General features: G+C 42.5%; 1 protein-coding gene across 9 annotated transcripts in view; it reads left to right on the plus strand.

The window, feature by feature from the left end:
* Window positions 1-22,156, plus strand: part of LOC120575247 (RNA binding protein fox-1 homolog 3-like) — a 433,652-nt gene that overhangs the window by 309,452 nt on the left and 102,044 nt on the right. The window contains exon 1 of one of the 9 annotated variants that reach the window (XM_039825959.1): window positions 5,506-5,638. The exons of the other annotated variants lie outside the window; for them this stretch is intronic. Coding sequence (XP_039681893.1) covers window positions 5,621-5,638 — 18 coding nt within the window. The 5' untranslated portion in view covers window positions 5,506-5,620. Of the gene's footprint in view, window positions 1-5,505; window positions 5,639-22,156 lie in introns of those variants that run through there. 9 annotated transcript variants of the gene reach the window in all.

Raw genomic sequence — 22,156 nt, forward strand, 5'->3', positions numbered from 1 at the left:
CAATTTGATTTGACAAAAAAAAGGAATTAAATGAATGAATCAAACATATACATGGACACGCTAAGACAGAAATAAATAGAGAAAGAAAGTACAATGAAACAAAAAAGAATTACCATGTGACACAAACAAGATGTTATGCATAAAATGTAAGCAGGATTAAAACACTGAAAGTTAATATGCCCTAACTTCTTTTCAAACTAGACCTAATGTTCCCATTGATGCCAACATGTAAACAAATGTAAGGGGTTAATAATGAATGTGTGCATGAACACGCCGACCACACGTGGCTCACGTTGTGAAGAGCGCCAACGACCGCTGTCACCGCATTAACATCCTCTGTGTCCCTTCTTGGACCGCTGAGTAACAGCCGCGCTCACAGGCTGCAGGAGCGCTTGTTGAAGGGAAAAGGTGCGACTTCCTGCTGGGACAGAAAGGTGTGGCCTCGTGTAGCACTCGGCGTGCCTGCTGCCGACACACCAAGCCCGCCCGGCGGTGGTATCAGCATGACACGCAGCAAGCCTTCACATCCCCAACACACAGCCCCTAATTACTGCACAGCCCTGCCAGTTTGCAGCCCTGGGCCAGTACTGCCTGCTCAGTGCCAAGGTGTAAACACTGCATTATTAACACTACATACAGTCTGTGCACACGGCTATGTTTAATATACTCGACGTATGTCTACACGGAGGCGTTACTTTAGCGGGATTCTTTACGTGGAGTCATACAATAGATTTATTGTTTCCCAGACAGTGAGCTCCAGAATCACCAGATGGGCAATTTGCTGCGTGTAGTGTAATGTATGCTTACAAATGATGTTTAATGATGTCTTCCAGGGCTGAATATGCAGGCTCAGTGTTGGAATGTTGGGGTTAAAGAAATACCTCAAACCATGTATTCTTCTTTTTATATTATCCATGATTTATCGGCTGTCAGGATGTCTTGGTGACATAAGACAATTTATCCTTTGTCATTGTGGCCCACACATGAGCTAAATTCTCATTTTATTTTACAAAATGAAAAAAAATAAAGTGCAGTTGGGGGCTGGAGCATATCCCAGCATGCATTGGGTTAGAAGCCGGGTACAATTGCCAATCTGACAAAGGGCCGACAAACTGTTTTTATTCCCACAGAGCCAGCAAGATAAAATATTATGTTGCATTGGTAATTATCCGGTCAATCGGGCAACTTTCAAGCCAGAAGAGTGCATAGACAACAAAATCTCTAGCATGCATTTTGCAGCATGAGAGTAGCCGAAAAATAGAGAATTTAAGTATTACGAACAATACACATAACAGTATTAACACTAACACGCAAATGAAGAAGTTTAACTATCAACCAAACTGCAGCTGTGAGTCTCACCAAAGTCCACAGGAAGCCAGGATCAGTATCCTCAGGCTAACAAGCACTGAGTGCACTGCCTGAAACTGGTACATGGACCAGTGTGTACTGGCTTTGATATCGCCAGCGGTTGAGTATACAGATTGGCAGTAATCTGAGCAGCAAGCAAATCGGGAGCTTTACAGCTATGACGAGCCCCAAAGGGAAAAATTGTAAGTCTCCAGCCACACTCCTTTTTTTTCCCCCACCAAAATTAGGGCATAATGTATATACAGTTTTATTTAAACAGGAAGCCGCTATAAAAAGTAGATGGACTCCTTTACTCCCCCTCTTTTTCTCGGTGCAGACTAATTTGAAACGATGTTGGAGCACCACTTGCACGTGGACGGATGGAATTTTTTACACGTCCCAGCATCACGCCAGAAGTGGGGCGAAAGGTAGCATGTCCACCTGTGTGGCATGAATGCCGATTGCAATATTCCCCATTAAAGACAAAGGCCAGATGTTAGTGGGTGTTAGTGTTTGTTTTCTCCAGTGGGAAAGGGGCTATATAAAAGCTGAGTAGGCAGGAGAAGGTGAGAGTTTTAGCGTGGTGATAGCCTCTTTGTTACCCTGTAGCCGTAAACTGTTCATAAAAATAAAAGTGCCGTGCCAAAACCTTTCTACGCTTTCTATATATATATATATATATATATATATATATATATATATATATATATATATATATATATTTTTTTTTTTTTTTTATGAAGTTGACACACACTAATTCAGCCTGTGTGAGACTTTTTCACAGTGTTTGTTAAACTGCAGGTGTCAATTCAGTGAAACCGAGAAACATTTTTAAATGTGAAAAACATTTGTGTGCAATCCAGAATCCAGCGCGAGCAAGGGTGCACATATTTAGAAGATGCAAATAGTATTACTTCCTGTCACTACAAATAGAAATGCGAAATGTAAAACTTCATCACCACAAAAACGTACAGAGAAAGCTTACAGAGCCTTAAATCCTCCTGTTGTTTGAGTGCAGTACTGCATAACAGTCTGGCTGTGCACAGCCCTACTAATACATATAGAAATGTCAATACCCACCTGTGGAGCTGATGAAGGCAGATAAAACGAGCATAGCTGAGGATCCTCGTCAGCGAGTAGTAAAACGGGTCACTCCATAAAGTGAAGTGTGTGATTAGAGAAAAGTTACCTGTGAGACTCAGGATGGAGTGCCATCTTTTCCTGTCTGCAGCCAACCAACCGGGCCTCCAGCCACCAGCTGAGACCAGACAGCGTTGGGCCCAGTATTTGATGAATGAGGACGATAGGTCGAGATGGCCATAACTTTAGTCCACAACTCCGCTGGGATTTTGTGGGGTTGAGAGTGAGAACTCTGTGGAAGTGGGGCTCATTGTCTCCTCAGGAGTCTTCCTAATGACAAGGCTCTGTGTGTAGTCTGACAGAAGATGCTCTGTAAGTAGCAGCACACTACAGAAGAGAGGTGAGATCATCATAAAATATTAAGACAACAGAGCTCGAGCCGGTGAGGGTCGGAAACAGACAGACATTTTAGGCAGAACGAGCTCTGTGTGGGGCCTTCACTTCCTCCTCTCTTTGAAAGCTCTGTCTTTTATAATGGATGGCAGAGTCTCCAGGGAGTGTCTAGACTATAGTGGGAAATCTAAATGGTCAGGAAAGCCACTCGCATCCTTGGTAAGCAGCTTGGAGCATGGGAGAAATGCAGCTCGGGAAGGCGGGAGACAGGAAACGGGGAAGACCAGGTCTTAACACGAATTCCATTTTTCATCTGTAATTGAAGGAGATTTCTAGAAAGGAGAAGTGGGGATTAGATGATGCTAAAATGCCCTCAGATTCTTATTTTCTACCTTATTCCATAATCCCTCCAACCCCAAGTGCCCTTAGCTTGAGACCATGATTCTTTCTGTCTAGATCCACTCCACGCCTGCCTGTCTGCCCCTTCCCCTCCAGTCTCTCACTCTCTTTCCTTTTTTTTGGTGTTGCCTCCACCCTTCTTCTTTTCCTCCCTCTCTCCCCTCAGTTATTTATGAGCAGGACTTGAAATAGACTTCAGTATTTGATAAAAGCGTGATCCTTAATCCGGGTTGCCTGAGAAGTGCATTTCATTTTTATTTCCCATCAGAGATTGATGCAGGAGTGGGGCGGTTACCCACTCTGTGATTGCTAATGTAAATCCATTGGGTTCTGGTGGACATGTATAAAGATATGGAGGACTTGTATGTGCATGGTTATGCCACAAATAAGAGATTGTGTGTGTGTGTGTGTGTGTGTGTGTGTGTGTGTGTGTATATATACACACACGTACTCGCGAGTGCAAAGTAATGGAAAGGCTGGATTGTGATGTGACAGAGAGGGAAGGAAAGAAGAATTATGTGTAGCATGTCTTGATTTATCAAAAGCGAAGCTCACTTTTAGAATAAACCATTCTTTTAAAAACATCACAATATTTGCATGCATATGATTCTTTGACTGCCGTTTCATATTTCAGCATCCACTTGTGCTTTCCTGAAGGAGGTGGGAAAAATAAAATGGGTGATAAATTCAAGATGACAGTTACGCCATATGAATGAGGCCCCTTGTGTATCAACTCGCTCACAGCCAGCTGCAAATTTAACTCAGCCTCCTTATGTGGCAATTACTGATGGGTAACATAACCTGAAAATATCTGCTCCGTTCATTACGGCAATGTTCTCTATAGCTGGCAAATGTTCTTTAGGATCCTACAGCAAATTAGCTCATCCCCCAGGACGTCTTTTATTGGATGATCCAGCACTGGAGGATGCCGCAAAACCACTCGAGCTCTCCGCAGCCTGCCCCGGTTGCCACAGGGTTAATATTTAAAAGCGTGAGCTCCCAGTCGTGTATTGATGATATGTTTTGAAAATTGCTGAGGCAGGCTCATTGTTACAGTCTAGAAGATAGCCATGCCCCCCTACCCCCCCCCCCCTCCCTCCCTCCCTCCTGTTTTCCCCTCCCCCTTTACAGCCGCCAGATGGAAAACACAGTAAAGCATGTAATGTAATATAGCTTGGCACACAAAGGTGGTTCACGCCAACTTCATCACACCAACTTCATCTGGCCTCTGATCTGCCACAAAACAGATTTTGACCAAACACACTCCTGGTCACCAACCCATAAGTTTGGTTGCTTGCACTGGTGTAAAAAAAATTAATAAATAAATGAATAAAGAAAGAAAAGAAAATGCACCGACGCACACATAAAGACAGGGAAGCTCAGCAGCTGAAAGCAGAAAACAAGTCGAAAATAGGCTGTGCCTCCCGATTGCCTGTGGCATACTTTAAGGTTTTCTCTGAGATCCCCCAGTTTTCTTTCCTTCAGTATTGTCTTCTTTTCCTTCTTCTTCTCTTCAATGAACTAAAACTGCCACAACTTCAGTGCAACATCTCAGTCACAGACAGTGAAAAGAAGAAAGAGGAGCAATATGTTAGTCCTCCTCTATCACCAGCATCATCATCAACAACCCCCCCCCGCATAGCTCTCCACCGTGACTCCCGGCTTCCTGGCTCCCCCCTTTCTTCCTCCTCCCCCCACCACCCCGCCGCCCCCCTCCCCGGGACGCTGAATTTTACAGTACCGTCTGCATGATCCGGTTTGTTCGGCGCACTCCTCTATGCAGAGCAACACGGCTCCGGTGGAGGAACGCTGGAGGCAGCTGTCAAGTGCAGGCTGCTGCTGCTCTAGTTGAGCCTCGGCGCCGTACCGACTGATTTCACATTCACCAATAAGAGACGGCACAGGGGAGAGAGAGAGAGAGAGAGAGAGAGAGAGAGAGAGAGAGAGAGAGAAGAGTGAGCGTGAGAGGAGTGAGAGAGAGAGAGCAGAGAGACAGAGGGAGAGTCTCGAAGTGAGTGGTGTGGAGAGGCAAGTGGAGTGGAAGAGTGTCAAAAGAAAAAAGAGGTTACAACACCTCCCCAGCTCTCTTTCCTTTTCTCTTGTCTGCTTCTTTCGCGTGGAAGGAAGAAGAAGAGAAAGAAGTGGGCTTTTAAGAATTAAGTGAAGAACAAGCTGCTTGTAGAGAAAGAAGAAGAAGAAGAAGGGAAGGGAAAAACCTCAAGTCAATCCCTATTGAACAGTTGGGAGGAAGGGCTGCCTCAGTGGAACAGGGACCAGTGTAAAAAAAAAAGCTCTGTCCAAACGCTCGGACTCCTCTTGACTCCCACGCTGGTTGGACTGGTCCCGGTGCTCGGCCCGCTCTATCCTCCGCCCGCCTGCCCACACCTGTCCCGCTTCTACCATGATGATGTACTTTTGGGTGAGTACCGGACCACAAAAGTGAGGATGTTGTTTGCGCTCACAGTGCTCCGGCATCGGAAAGAGAGTTGGTGTGTAGGATGTGTGTGGCGTAAGTGTTTCAGCCCCTGTGTGTGTGTGTGTGTGTGTGTGTGGGGGGGGGGGTTATGCATCCCACATGCATGAACAGAGCTGATGGTTTTTCACTTCCATGTGTTTTATTGATGCTGGATGCTGCAGCCAGATGCAATAGAGGCCTGTGTGTACGCGTCGGATTTATTCAGCCTTTAAATGAGAGAGGATGTTGGGGTGTGATTATTACCCACACTTATACCTTTTACAAGTATTGCTATTCAACTCTCGCTGACAGTCAAACTACCCAGCATGTAGCATGTCTGCCATTTGAAACTATATCTCGCTCATTTAACACTGGCGTCTTGGAACGAACTGCTCAGGGTCTTCTGGGGACACGTTGTGATATCGTCGTCTGTGCTGTGTTTCAACCGCGTTTTGTGTTGTTGTTGTTGTCGTCTTCGTCGCCATTACATTTAAGTCAGCCAGAATTGCTCCCATTTTTGCCTTTTCATAAATGAAGCAGCATTAAGCTCGGAATGAGGATGATTACAGATAGTTAACCAGAGCTGATGATTAATTCTGTTTGAGATCATGTGTGATTAGTCAGATTGGTTTTGTCTCCTCAGTGGTTTGTATTCTCACCACAACAATACCCGCCCAGTGCTCGCTGCTTCAGCATTCACACTGCACACTACATTTATTTATTTACTAATGCACATTACAGATCATTTTAATCCTCCACTGTTTTGCTAACTTTTATTTTCTACCTTCACAGAAATACAAAATAAATATAATTATGTTCCAATGCACCACATCTTTCCAGCTTTGCCACTGTAAACAGTTTGGGCTGCATCTTTGCAGACTGTGTGTGTAGCTATTGATCGTGAGTTCAGATTTCTGGGGAGAGAGCATTTTTTTTTTTTTGGGGGGGGGGTGCAGGAAAGTTATTTTACATGCAAGACTTCATTTTTATAAAATTACTTAATATTAGAATTTTTTTTTTTACTTGTAAATGAGAGCACAACTTGAATAACAAAAGCATGTTCAGCGTGCTATGAATGAAGCAGCACTGGGTTATTGATTCAGAGCTCAGATTTCTAGAGAGAGAGAGAGAGAGAGAGAATGTTTTGGGGCCAAAGTTACTCTAAGTGGATAAACGAGCTCACATTTGAACCACGAGAAAGTGTTCTTTTTGTTTCCAAGTGGAGTGGACATGACAGGAAGGTGAATGATTTCCAAATGATGTCACAACTAAAAGAAAATAATACAGCATACAGTGTTGTTTTAGAGGGCCTCACTCCAACGCAGGCCTCCCTGATGCTCTTGTGATGCCTCCTGGGTATTGATGGTTATTGAGAGAGTCTTCATGGCCTGTTTGAAGCGGTGCTAAGAGGACGCAGCTCACCCTTTTTTTTCACTGCCAGTTTCTTTGCTAATTCTCCCTGCACTCTGTCGGCAGCGATGACCACACACTGATAGATTTAGGCTGAATAGAGTGAAGCAGTGTTGCTGACTGTTTACAGCCCTGCAGGATCATCGGTGTCACAGTGGGCCTCGTACTCGTGTTGTAGTGGGCTGTTTCTGTCATCAGATCAGTGAAGGAGCTAATGCATCTACTGTACGCTTTCCTGTGTGTGTGTGTGTGTGTGTGTGTGTGTGTGTGTGTGTGTGTGTGTGTGTGTGTGTGTGTGTGTGTGTGTGTGTGTTTGTGAGTGGTTTCCATTAATGTTGGGCTAAATACAAGTCGGACATTTTACTACTTTCACTTTCTATTCACTTGTGAAGTAGCATTATTATTTAGCTTGAAGCATTAATTCAGTGCATGACTGCCTCTTGTTTATCATTTCCATCCATAACTCTAAAATCTATAGTTATCTCTGTCACTTTGAAGTATCAGGATACATTTCTGAATGACCACTGAAGCCAAATGTCCAGTGTTGATGGGAATTTTTTGCTCAAAAAAGAAAAGGTAGTACAGTATTTATTTTTTATCCAGGTTAGCTACAGATAGGATGTAAAAAAAAAAAAAAAAAAAGACAAATGCATGGGAGTTATTGTTATTAGTATTGTTATTATTATCCAGTTTTTAACCTCAGTCTGAAAAGAAAAAATACATAGTGCTGATTTGATAGGATGATCAATGGAATGTCAACAGACATTAATTTAGGTAAGGGATTCATTTCCTGTCTACATCATTTATAAAGCAAGAGTTCTTAACGTTTACTGTCCCCGGTTTCTGAAATGTGAGGAGTTGCTGATTTTTTTCTCAGTTTTATATCATTGAACATTTGATGTCTTTGTGTTTTAGACATAACAACCAATTTGAAGATTTTTCCTTGGGCTGGGAAATTGTGATGGGCCTTTTTCACAATACTCAAGACATTCTGTTGCCTAAAAGATTGAAGAGATAATCGGGAAGTTAATGGTCACATTAACAGACCATGAAAAAGATTGTAAAATGCTGCCCTAAAATGTGACATCACACAGGTCAGGTTTGAATTCAGAGGATGGGATTTAGGTTTTGGCAAACTTTGATATGAAATATAATGTATAGATAAATCCTCATTTATCAAGACAAAATGCCAAAAAATGTGCTGCCAAAGATTCGCTGCTTTCGTCTGTTTTATATCACTGTAGATGTAACGTGTTTAGGTTTTAAACTATCGGTGTGACCAGAGCTGTTTGTCCAAATCAGTTGTGTTGTCAAATGTTAACGCTGATGAAGCCGAAGCCAATTTTCCACAATGTGGACAATAAAGTTATTAACGAACTAAGAAAAAAAGCAATTTGAAAGCCACTCAGTGGGTTCTAGGAAATTGTGTTGGACCCTTTTCAAAATTTTTTGACATTTAGACAAAAACAATGTATTGATTAAACTAAAAATGAATCAGACAACAGATTAATAGACAGTGGAAATGAATGTCTGTTTGTGCCCTGTGTAATAACAGAAGTGTTGACATTCGTTTTTGTCTGCTAAGCCAAGAAATAGCAAGTGAGAATGGGCAGGAGTAAGACAATTAAAACAAATATTACAGTTCCAGTTTCACTGCAGGAAGTAGAGTAATAGAATAATGGCCGTCTTCTCACCTCCCTCTCAGACCAACATCTATTCAGGAGCAGAACTTTCGCTGGATGACATGAAAAGTGAAGCTGCTCGAGTATAGCATTGCACTTGTCATTCCTGAGAACAGTAACATCACAAGCAGTGCATGATCAATGATTTACCAGCCTGTGCTTTAGGGTACGTGTCCACAGTGGCACTTTTTTAAGAGGAATTGGAGGAATTGCCCCGCTTGCCAGGATTTAACGCTTCATATGCTTGCCACTAGCAGTTATCAATATCTATTCAAGGACCACTGACAAGCAAAGAAAACAGGCTACACCCCCCCCAACAACCGCTATGGCTGCACCTCATTGGACAAACCCTTTCTCGTGGGCTGTCTGCACCCCGGATTTCAAACCGATTCAACATGGCAGCTCGTATCGAAACTTTCAATTCCAATTCACGAAAATAGTTTTAGACAAATAAATAAGCAAATACGCAATTGTTGAATCTGTCTTCATTTTAGACCGACAGTCAGTTTAAAAGATTTTTTTAAGGAGTTTCTATGCAAATGAGAAGTGGGCAATTCGACGCCCCATCTCTCGAAACTCGTGTGACTAAACCAGAATGCATCGCGCGGCCGCTCACACAGACAATGAATGGGAAGCGTGGCAGTGACGCTCACTGTAGACACGTACCGTTAGTCGGCCAGCGTTTAGCTGCGAGAGGAAGCTGCAGGTGGTGAGCATTACCTGCGGTCCCTCCGGAGGCCTGTCAGCCGTGCATCAGTCTGGGGAACTTGCGAGCTCACCTCATTAGAATATTTATTCACCAAGCAGATGTTCTTATCCAGGGCAATTACCTTTGGCTTACATTTCCCTGTTGCCCACTGATATAGATGAATGTGTATACAAAGACGTCCCAGGTTATGCATGGGGCCCCTGGGTGCCACCCACCCTTTTCTCCCATACAGTATGCATGGCAGGTAAGCCAGCGGCCGTCTGGTATGCCACAGCACGCAACCCAAAACCCAACCCCAACCCCATGGTAATTGGAGGAAGTGGAGGCGACGTCTCCCGCGATGGCCACACAGTGAAGGAGAGAGGGCCTGTATATCATTCTCTCTACCCCGGCTGTTCCTTTGCATTAGAGGCAGAGAGAAAAAGGGAAGAGGCATGGAGTGGAGAAACCATGCATGCTTCTGTCCTCCCCTCAGTGTGATGAATAATTTAGCAGTGCAGGGCCCTTGCTGTCGAGTAGAGATGGTGGTAATGGGGAGACTGGATATATATGGCATGGCGAGGAGCAATGGTTTACGTTAGACTTCCCCAACCAACGCAGCGAAGTGTGCCGCAGGCTGCTCACATGGTGTGTTTGGCCTGCATTAATGCTTTGTTTTTATCTGTAAAGGGAAAAAAAAAAAAAAAGACGTCCGCAAGCAGCAGTTTAAAAATGTGGAAGGAGCCGTTTGAGGTTTTCGAGCTGTGGTCATTAGTAAAAGTGAATTCCCTTTTGGCAGACGTTCAATGAAAGCTGTTGCGATTTGGTCATATATGGTGCATTATATTGCAGATTGTATCAGTAGGTTAGATTTTCTTAGAAGATGAAGAATAGCCTGAAGCATCTTCCCATATTGCACACAGTGCATACATATAGAGCATGTGTTGTGGTTACAATGCATGCATATGGTCTCAGCCTCTGGTGAGACGTCACAAACCCACAGCTAAACCGGCAGAGGCTGTTGAAATTCATGGCGGACTGTGTATGGAGGCAGAGCTGATCAGCCATTCTGGGCGGGAGGGCAGCAAGTCCAGGCCGCCGGTTTCATATTGCAAGATGAAGTGCTTGCAATCGTTTGTTAATGTATTAATTGATCTGTGTCCTCAGACGGGCGAATCAGGAGTAGTGTCACGTAGACCCTTTAGTACTCCCGGAGACGCCTTCATTAGCTGCTGCTGGCCGGCTCTCCACCCCCATTACAGGGCCGCGTTGCCACACACTTTACCTGACTGCTGTAATAACTTTAGACATTTCTATCTCCCGGCAAGTCCTTCGACAGCCAGAACAGTTTGGGGGCTTAACATCAAATGCGAGGCTCTTCTTTGAAAGGCTTATACTGCAGGTGATTCACTGTTGGATAGTCACGTGCCGTTGTTATGTTTATGCGAGTTGTTGCTCTCCTTTCCAGTAAGTTTCAGTAACGGCTGTTGCAATCAGTCATTAATTTCCAGCTTAATGTTTTATATTCTGGAAGGCACACATTCCTTTGTAGCAGAGCTGTTACATCAGCTCTGCTACAAAGCCAGGCTCAGGAAGCACTGGAGTCAGTACATCCAGGAAACGTGTTATCTGTTTAACCACTAATACCATTGAGATTCAAGCAAATTGTAAATTGTAAATTTTTCCAGAGTAATTCTGACAACCTAGACAAATCAATCCCCAAAGAAAAATTAAGGTAGTAGAATTGTGTTTTCCCCCTTTTCTTTTTTTTTTTTAAACCCTGCCCCACCCTTTCGTGCTCTGTGGGATCATTAGCAATCAGCAGCTTTAACAATAATTCTGTCAGCTTTTGGTCTCTTCCCCTTGGGGCTAATGGGTCTAGAGCCCAGCTAATTGTGATTAGACTCTGACAGCAGGTTTTACTTGCAGGATTTTCACACCGCAGTCCTCTTTGATATTAGCCGCACAGCTGATGAAGAGATTAGATACAGGAAGAGAGAGAGAGAATGGAGAGGGAGGAAAGGGGTGGTGGGGGGTGGTGTTCTTAAACTACAGAAAGACACCTACACCGGGGAAATCACTGGCGAGTTTAGCAGAGGAAAATAGATCCGGACGCAGTAAAAGCCTTGCGCTCGCTTATTGCACCTGCTATCATTAGCGCTTTTGTACACATGGTCAGCCTCCCAGGGAAAAGTCATTATCCAGCTGTGCCGTTATTTTTCTGCTGTTTTCTCCTAGTGGAGTGTGACTTCAGGGCTATAGCCAGCGCACCATTTAATGCCTCCAACACAATAAAGGACTCTAGCCTTAATGATGTGGGATTGGATGGCCATGCCTCAGGTTGTCCAGAGGCTTGTGAGCTGCTACTACGAGCGGCCATTTTGCCTCGCTCCGTGTCAATTCAACTCCAGCCATTCCAGAGGAGGCAAAAATAAAAAATCTGATTTAATGATTAACGGCAGCGGCATTGTTAAAAGGGCTCTCTCTCTCTCTCTCTCTCTCTCTCTCTCTCTCTCTCTCTCTCTCTCTCTCTCTCTCTCTCTGAGGGAGTAAAGGAGTGCAGCTTGAACAGCAAAACAATGAGGAGCTGGTGGAGTAGTAGGATGGAAGGTTGCCAACGCACGCCAACTTGCCAAAACACCAGATGATATTGTCTGTTTTTCACTTGTGACTGAGTGAACAAACCCGGATGAGTGGAATCACACATATTGTAGAGGGATATGCGATTATGCAGAGTAATGTTTTGGACTTAAGCGAAGCAGACATTTTACATCTTGTGACTGTGAGTTCTGACTTGGAGAATTAAATATTGAAATGATGGCTTCTCCAACAACTGATGATCCAAAAACAAACTGGAGCAAAGGTTGAAAGATTTTGCCCCAAATTTCATGACGTCTCAAACCTAAAAAATAGACAAAGACTTCATTTGAGCATTGACACAAGGACAACAAGTAAGGATCACAGCATGTGTCATTTAAGCTCTGGAGGAGCAGGATTTAGACGCAGTGGCCTAAAAATGTCCCGTTTCCTCTCCTCTTTCGGTTCAAAACGTACTTAAAGAGAAATATCTGTTTAAGTGAGCTCTTCCACTGCCAAATGCCAATATGCAGTAATTATATTTTTTGCAGTCTGATTCATTTATTTCTTTAACTTTTTGCGGTCGGCCTGTTGCGCTGCCAGTAACTCGAGAAGTCTCTCATGGCAGTCCTTCATCCTCGTCAGCAGTGTTTCAGCAGAAGGCGTGTGCATCACTAACACGCCTGTGCCATTAGATATGCCCTGAAGTGTCAGCTCTCACATACGGAAAAGATTGGAGGAGAAACCCCTGTGAGAACCGCAGCAACATATCCACTGGCAACCTGCCACGCATGATAAGAAAACCACTTCTGCCCTCTCTCGCTTTCTCTCTCACAGCAACAAATGTAATTTGTGTGCTCTTCCACTATTTTATACTCAGTTATTCAAATAGAATCCTCAAGTCGCACGCTTTAAAATTCCGAAACTAAAATTGCCCGGCAGTAGGTGTTGTGCTTGTTATGAAATGTCTCTGACAAACTGTTTTTGAGATGTAACGCTTTATGGAGTAAGTTAAAATCATATAAAGGTAGAGGAAGAAAACCAAAAGAGCGCCTCGGTGCGTGTAACCAATGTCTACGTCTTGTAGTGTACAAATGAGTTTACACACCCTGGAATGTGCTTTTATGCTTTATAAATATGCTTTTCAGTTTTTTTTCAGCGATGCCTTCTTCAGCGTGCGATCATTTAGCTTCAGTCTTTTTAACCTTTCACCAGTGAGGGTGAATCCTTGCCAACAGGTGTATCAACTGGCTACCTCTGGTAAGAGAAGTGTCCTCAGAGTTCACTGACAATCTCGTTGGACCACTCCCTTCAATTTTATATACAAATTATGTAACCGTATGTCCCTGTGCAGCTCATATCCCCATACAAACATCCACATTTACACATATTAGCATATATTAGTGTGAGCTGTGTGCAGGGAAGTTAGTCTCAATATTAGCAACACACGTGTTTCATGATACACAAATTTCTATGATATATATATATATATATATATATATATATATATATATATATATATGAGGCTGTAGCTCATTGAGAACACAGATGCCATGTCATCTGCTTTTATTTATTGTTTCGGTAATTTGCGGGGGTGGGGGCGTACATTCTGCAGTACAATTCAAAAAGTTACACACGGTGTGGGTTTGATTTGCTGATTCCAGTATTTTAAAAGTTGAACTCTTCATTTAAGTGAGCCATAGAGTTTAATGTGAGAATCCTCCAGGTGTAGTTAGGTGTGCAGCAACAGTCATCCAACCACGTACAGTCCCAGTCATATCCACCCTCCCACCTGCGTTTTTACATAAATGTGTTTATCTTTACGGTTGCAAAGGGTTCATTCAAAGCTTGTTATATACTCTTCTCAATCAATCCGTGGGAGTGTAAACCCCCCCCCCCCCCCTCCCGTCACATAAAAAGGGGTTAAGAAACAGTGTGGCACACAGGCTGTAAAATTAATGGCAGGAGAGTGACATTAGTGTTATAGGTTATTGACCGATTTCATGGAATTTATGACCCTAATCGAGAGGCAGTGTCAAAGGGAATGAAGCAAATAAGAGTGGCGCTGACAGCAGGGCCGCACTGTGGCCACTGGACACCACAATTTGAGCCTACCCAGTAAATTGTGGCTGGGACTTTATAAGTCTCGCCGGGCCTCTTTTTCACTACGGTAGCCCAGGTCCTGAGGCCATGCCCCGGGCCTACCTCTATCCTCCAGGTCAGACACAGCCAGGCAGCGGATGATGAGAAACGCTACTTCATCTCACCTCGTGTCAGGCTTGGCCTCTCTCTCTGTGTCATCGTGCGTGTGTGTGTGTGTGTGTGTGTGTGTGTGCGTGTGCGCGTGCTTGTGTGTGTGTGTGTGCTTGTGCTTTCATTTACGCATGCGCGCACGCTCCTGTCAGTGTGATGTTGAGGGTGTTTGTTGGGTGCGGGGGTGTGTTTTTTTCTCATATAGTTTTCATGACCATTATATAACCTGCAGTATGCAGTTTGTAGCTACTGGTGTCTGTTTCCATGCCCGGTGTGAGCTGGACAAAGCTCCTGTTTAAGCTTCAACTAGAAACAGAAATATTCAGTTAAACATGTAGAAGACCGCTCACTTTGCCAAATGTCAGCACTTCTAAATAGTCCAACTTACCCTGATTAATAATATTTGACATGCCTGGCTAAGATATGCAGTGACTGTGCTGTAAGCCTGTAAATAAAGGGAGTGAAAACCAAGCAAACGTGTTAATAGTGTTCAACAAATCTCAATGGATCTTGATCGGAAACCGTTCTCTTTCTTCTTTGGTTCAGGTGCATGGAGATAGTGCTAAATAGAGACAAGGAATGAATATTTAAAACTCAGTTCACCCACAGACGCTTTCGTTCATCTAAAAATAGAGGCCAACATTATCTTGTTGTCAACCACTTGGCTTGGACCTCCCAACAAGCGGCGACTCTGCGCTGTTTGTTTACTCGGGGGTCCTTCAGGCTGTGCGAGGACGGTCAGCTGTGGCGGCAGTGCCTCCGCCGTTCTGCCCCAGCGCTCTGTGGCTTTGTGCGGCTGGCTTTTGTGCTGCGCTCTAACCTGCTTTAAAATCCCTTTTAGTGTGGCTCTGACATGCTGTGCTATCACATCGTGGCCTCTGCAGAACGTATAGAGCCATTCAGACCCTGTGCAGAGTGAAATGAGTTTTATCCAGCGGTTGACGATTGAATGTAATGGCACTCTCTCCGGGGAGCAGCGTTTTCTATCCACTGATGTTCACACTGATACGATGCAGCGCTTGCTCTGCACCGCCGAGGAACAGCGCGGTCTCAGCTCCTTTAAATTATGCATTTTCATGACTAGAATATGGGGAGAGAGTGTGCCACTTTTGGACGTTAACTTTAAACAAAAAGGATGCAATGTCTCGCGTGTTACATAATCCATGGGCATATGGATGTATTAGTGTTGCCTCTGTTGTTGCATCATTTTCTGAGGGAAAATATAAATAAATGGATGGCAGCTGTTTTGCTTTGGTGTAAGCATTAAATAGAAAATGATGTTGCACGAGCATAAAAAATTATATGCTGATAGTTTTAGAGCTCACGCGTGACATGTAAAGAGAATTAATATCTATATGAATGTCATCGTTTGTGGTTTGAGAGCTTCCATGACAGCTTAATCCCGGGACACAGCAGAGACAAACAGAAAATAAACGTCTCTGCTGCGCTGATTGATGACGTGTCGACACTCCCGCCTGCAGGTTTTCTTTTTTTTTTTTTTACATAGCGATGAACATATATAAACAAGGACAACACTCTGTCCGCTTCTCATCATCAGCGACGGCATGGCATTTGACAGAGAGCGCAGTCGTATGGTTTTTTTAATTAAAAAGAAAAATTCAATAACCTTATCAAGACTTGCCATTTTAGTTTGAGACGTATCGATCGGCCCGTTCAGTTATGCAGATCCATCGCTTTCATCTTCTGGGCAGTTTTGTGCGGCGGCCTCTGGTTACTGAAAAGATCTAATTTCAGAAAATCTATTTCATATATTATTCAGGTTTATGTTTAGTTTGGCTTACAATACAATATTCAAATATGTTGTCATGGCATGTACGGTGTGTCTTAATATCAAAGGGGCGCCAGGTTAGAAGTTAAAACGGTGTCAGATCTGAGGCTGAGTGGAGCAGTATATACAAGAAGTGCGTGTTTCAAAGAAATATCCGAGTAGAAAATATTTGTGTGAAGGTGAGTGCTGTCACCAGAGATCCAGGACAAGATGGACAAACTCCCGCTGGTGAGAGAAGGGAAACTGTGCCACTGATGATCTGACGCAGCAGTAGGCTAATTGCCCACACACCTCTGTGTATCTCTTTTTCTTTTTTTTTCTTCTTCTTTCTTTCAATATGTCTGCTAATGGAATTAAAAACATGTAGCCAGGGGTCTTTGCAATTTAGAAAATAAGTCCATTAAGTTCATTAATTTAATAATGGCTAATATAAATGAATAGAAAGTATTGCTCAATTAGAGGGGAGCGTACGGTTGGCTGTTTCACATTCATTCGAAAATCACCTCAGTGTGCAATAGCTTAATGAGATTATAATGGAATTGATATCGCATAGGTAGTGAATTAAACCGCTACCAGAGAACCCATTAGGAATGAAATTCTAATCCTGAAACACTTGTCACAGCTAAAACAGGCTTCTACCTTTTGTTATTAGTCGTCAGTAGAAGTGGTGAGGAATCGGTCTCGGCAAGAATACAGTCTGATGATGATGATGATGATGAAATAAAGCGATTTGCCTGGTTGTGTGTTAATACAGTAGGCTGTGAATGTCAGGCAGTCCCTCCGTATTTGTTTGCTATTGTATCATTGCTGTATTGGTGGCATCAGCCCACTGATCCCCATCAGCGGCCGCCTCCTCAGGTTTCATAGCCAGTGTTTCCAGACCAGCAAAGCTGCTGAGGCCTTCAGTTAAAATTACACAGACAGCACATTCATAGTAATCTAAAAAGGTCAGGATAAATTACACTGCTTATTTCAGTGAAAAAGGCAGGTAATGTGATCCGCTGTGAGTAGTTTTTCATGCTGGCCCCGGTACATTCTCTCTCTGGCTTATGGCGCAGATTTGACTCTTTGACTTTTACACGCTTGACACTTGATGTCAATTTACTGTCTCTTTTTAAAGACCGGGAGGGACTGGACAAGATGAACTTTTCCTTTTCATCAAGATATTACAATAATTTGCGGCGCTTTATATTCATAATGGCTTTTTTTTTACAGGAACACTTAAAATAATGTGTCGTTGGAGGATGTTGTTAAAATCAGAAATAGATTGGTTCATAATTTAACTTTTCATTTAATGTGGGGCTCAGTGATACACCTTGTAAATCCACGTTATCAGCAGTTTGTGCAGCTTCAGCACAGCAAGCATGTCAAAATGTATTATTAGTGTCAGTCTTAATGTACTATATATAATGTATAATGTGCTATATATAACTGATTCAATCACAGAATGAGATCTCTGCTGTTTGAAAAATGTGGAAACAAGAAATTAATCAGAAGAAAAAAGAAACTAGAAAAATTTACAGCACTTTTTAAAGGAGCTGGCATGCCCTTGGCTGACAAAATGAGAATTTTTTTTTTTTCCAGCCAGAGTCCTTTTTTTATGTTAGAGATAAAGTACAATAAAAATGATTCAGATTGTTATTTCTTCCCAAAATGGAAATATTGGGTTTTCAGATGAAAAGAAAATACAAATCTTGTGGCTACACTTTAGATTCTCCACATAACACGCTTTCATGAATTCACAATGAGCTGTATTCTGAAGGAAAACATTTTTGAACAAGCAGAAAATACAACCGGAACAAGCCACAAAGTAAATCACACGCTGCCCAGAACATACAGGTGTGTTCTTACTGAGAGTTTGGCTGCGTAAGCCTGTGAAATCTCCTCACACAGAGCACTGTACTGCAACCTGAGTTTAGTTCCTCATCCTGTGCCATTTTGGCAAAAAAAAAAAAAAAAAAGAACTCAAATGAGGATTTTTGAGTCGTGTGAAAGAAGAGAAGTAGGGAGATGACAGCGCCGAGCATCCTAAAAAAAGAATGAAAGGAATTAATCAGTAAGATATGGTTGTCTGCTATATGAATATGGGCTCTTGTGTGTGACGCTTTCTGGATGTGTGTTTGTGACTGAGAGAAACAAAGGCACTGCTTGACAAAATGAGACAAAAACTGAGAAAAGTCCCGCATATACATACTGTACTAAGTTCTGAGCTGAAGCTAGTATTCTATATACTCTGCCGCATGTGTGTGCATATGGGCGGATATGCGTGTGTGTGCTTAATTAATATTTAAGCCACCTTCAGCATACCCTGGAAAGGAAGTAAAGGGGATTGTGTTTTCATGGATCCTTTAATCCTCTGAATTAGCAGTTTAATAACAAGAAGCCATTTGTAGATTAGTAAGATCAAGCTTCCAAGACGTGCTTGTGTACAATCTACTTAAATGCTTTGATTTTTGATGTTGGGAAATTATACAGTGAGAGTGCTGCTGTGCATGTGTGTGCGTGTTTGTGGCTGTTATAGGTACTATTTTATTATTTCTTTTACCATATTTTGGTAATCGAAGCACGGGATATTAATCAACAGAAATTCTGATAATTGCATAATTGTTTATTTATTAAAGGTCCCATATAATGGTCATTTTCAGTTTCATACATGTATTTTGAGTTTCTATTTCTACTTTTTTTTCTCATACTGTCTGTCTGAAAATACCTGTATTCACCCTCTGTCTGAAACGCTCCGTTTTAGCGCCTGTCTCTTTAAGCTCCCTGAAAAAGCCCAGTCTGTTCTGATTGGCCAGCTCCACCACTGCAGCCGGGGAATGACTGTAGCGGCAATTTAGCATCACTTTCTATATATATATATATATATATATATATATATATATATATATATATATATATATATATATATATATATATATATATATATATAATATGGTATAGTATAAGTTGTGACATCTCAACCGTACAGAAGTCCTGACGGCTCTTTTAACACTAGAAGTGCCGGGATTTCCATAACTACTAGAACTGCCGTGAGCGGTCATTTTGACCGCCAGATTCCAAACTCTATAATCTCTCATGATAAATACCTAATTGCGATATTGTATTATGTATTGTGTTAGGATATCTTTAGAAAAACGTAATAACACCGAAATGTACATTTTAACGAGTTTAATTATACATTCGAGTAGTAATATGTGTTTCAATAATTCATATCATGGCATAGTAAACCGTAATTATTTCATACATTCATATCCCGAAAAATATGGTGTGGAAATTCATTAAACTTAACTCATAACAGCCAAATAACGATTAAAAGTATCTTATTTGAACATTTAGCTATAACCTAACCTGGCACTGCCTCCGTTTTGGCGTCTGCTGCCAGACTATTTTACTGCTGGTGCACTTCTTGGAGAGGATGTGTGTAATGATTCCAGCCAGTTCGGGGATGTATAAAGTTATATTAACATGTAAACAGCCACAGGCCATCTATGTGTACCGCGCCTTTCACAGAGCGAGCGCCCCGTGTTTGCCTTCTGATTCAGAACTGAGTCCATCCAAACCGTAGTAGCCTATGTTACGGACTCTGGCTTTGCCTTCGGCCTATCAGTGATGCCCACACTTGTTACTTGAGACCGCTAGTTACGTTTCTCTGACAGAGGCTATGGTAGTTACTAAGCAACCAAGATGCATCTTCACGTGCGAAGGATTAAAAACAATACTGCGAAAATCCGAGCGGTCAATATGACCGTGTATGGCCGTAATAGGTGAAAGTGATTGTATTTTCTTTGCCTTTTGTGTAATGTATATAAAAACAATTTAAAATTAAAATACAGACTCTTTTAGGAAAAGTCAGGCAGCAGCAGGATTGTATTTTTATTACACATATAAATTTCAAAACGGTCAAAATGACCGTCATAGCCGTTCTAGTGTTAAAGGCACTGTTTCTGTTTGTGGGCTGTGCTGGAAATCTTTACAATTTGGGACTTTTAAGCAAAAACACCAACTAATCTCTGGTTCCAGCTTCATTAATGTGAGGATTTGCTGATTTTTCTCATATACACTAAAAACAATAGTTTTTTTTAAATCTTTATAGTCTAAAACATTTTATTATAGAGTTTGACCGAAGTGTTCTTTACACCAAACAATCTTCTATTGTACCATACCATTTGAGTTTGGAAAGTTTATATTGTTTCGTGCGAGGGTAGGTGTGTAGGGAAACCTCCCAGCATGCACCAGGACACCAGACACATGGACATTAGTCTTGTTTTTATTCTTTCTCTGCATTGTTACTGGGTTACAATGCAATACTGGGTTATTGTGTTTTTGCTTTTGTTCCGTATGTTGTCCCTTCTTCCACTGTTGTACAATCTGTTGTTACAGGTGAATGCAGTGAGAATGTGAGTAATATTGTGTGCACAAATGGTGATACTCTTTCTTTTTTATATATATATATATATATATATATATTTATTTATTTATTTTTTTTTGGGGGGGGGGGGGCATTTTTATTTTTGACAGGATAGCTAAAGACATGAAAGGGGAGAGAGAGGGGGAATGCAGCAAAGGGCCACAGGAGTCGAACCCCGGGCCCGCTGCGTCGAGGAGTAAACCTCTATATGTGCACCCACTCTACCAACTGAGCTATCTGGGCGCTCTCAAATGGTGATACTCTTAGAAACTATCACAGAGTAGAATGGCTCATGTATGTAAATAGGTAGCCTGTTAAAGAAAATGGTTCCAGAGTTGGATCCTGGCTCTTGTAATGGATTGCTGGAGTGATTTCTATTTTTTTTTTTTTTTTTTTTTTTACACTAACACCCCCCACCCCCTCACCCCACCCCCATTTGTGATAAGAGGAGTGACTTATCTTTTTAATTGGTAAGCAAGGTACTGATGCTTCCCGTGTTCTTGCTTCCTGACATTTAATTGTCTTAACAATTAATTGACTAATAAAAAAAATAATAGATCATATGAATAATCATTAGTTGTAGCCCTGTTTGAGATATTTAGATATATGAACCGCTATGAGTGTCCAGTGTTGGTATAATGAAGGTTAGCTTTCAAATCAACAGCTTCAATCAATTTCACGTCTTTGGACTTTTCATTTAACTGTAAATTAAAGTTTTTTTAGACTTAGATTCATGTATATCAAGACTCTGAGTATGTTTGACTGTTCTTGTTTTTTTTTGCCTGAAGATGAAAAGTATCCACCAAAATCTCAGTTTATACAAAAGCTTGAATACTCTAGTTTATTACTCCACTGCTACAGTATAGGTTGATATGTGCGTATATACAGTATGTCTGTGTTTTTCATTGACTGGTTGTGTGTGTGTGTGTGTGTGTGTGTGTGTGTGTGTGTGTGTGTGTGTGTGTGTGTGTGTGCGTGTGCGTGCGCGCTTGCTCAAAGCGTTGCAGTGTGGTGTTTTGCATCAACACAGCCCCTCTGATCCACGCACCTAGATCCCATCTCCTCTATCGGCGTTCGGCGTCATCATTTGCCAGCGATGACAGCTGTTTAACCGCCGCAGATCAGCGTGTCACAGCAGCCGCCGTGTTTCTAATCATCCTCACGCAGAAAATCTCAGTTTTTGTTGGCGTTCACTGATAGCGTCTGTGTTATCCCCGACTCTCCCACACGGCCAATATCAGAGATTGATTGCTTTTGTCTCGTTATCGGGGTCGTTCAGGTGAGATTGACATGTGCTTGCAAGGATAAGGAGGCTCTGAGGGGCGCTCAGACTGTGAGGGGCGGCAGGGGTGGGTGGGTGGGTGGGAAGGGGTCTTTGGTACAGTACAGCGGCGTGCCGTTAAACATGCATGATGACCTGCATGAAATGTTGATGATGCATAATCAGTTGCATCATGGGGGCTGTAAATAGGTCAAAGTCTTTCAAATGTTGCCTAAAATCTACTCCTCTGTCTGTAAGCTGCAAGCTAAACCTCAGTCTCTACAGTAACTCCACTAAAGTGATGGCGAGGAGAAGAAATAAAGAGCTCAGGCGGGCGAATGTCTGTTGCAAACTGAATTCTCTGGGCCACTCTGCCTGGCGGTTGCCGGGCGGGGTGGCTTCATGCTCTGC

Source organism: Perca fluviatilis, chromosome 15, assembly GCF_010015445.1.
Source record: "Perca fluviatilis chromosome 15, GENO_Pfluv_1.0, whole genome shotgun sequence".
Classification (NCBI taxonomy): domain Eukaryota; kingdom Metazoa; phylum Chordata; class Actinopteri; order Perciformes; family Percidae; genus Perca; species Perca fluviatilis.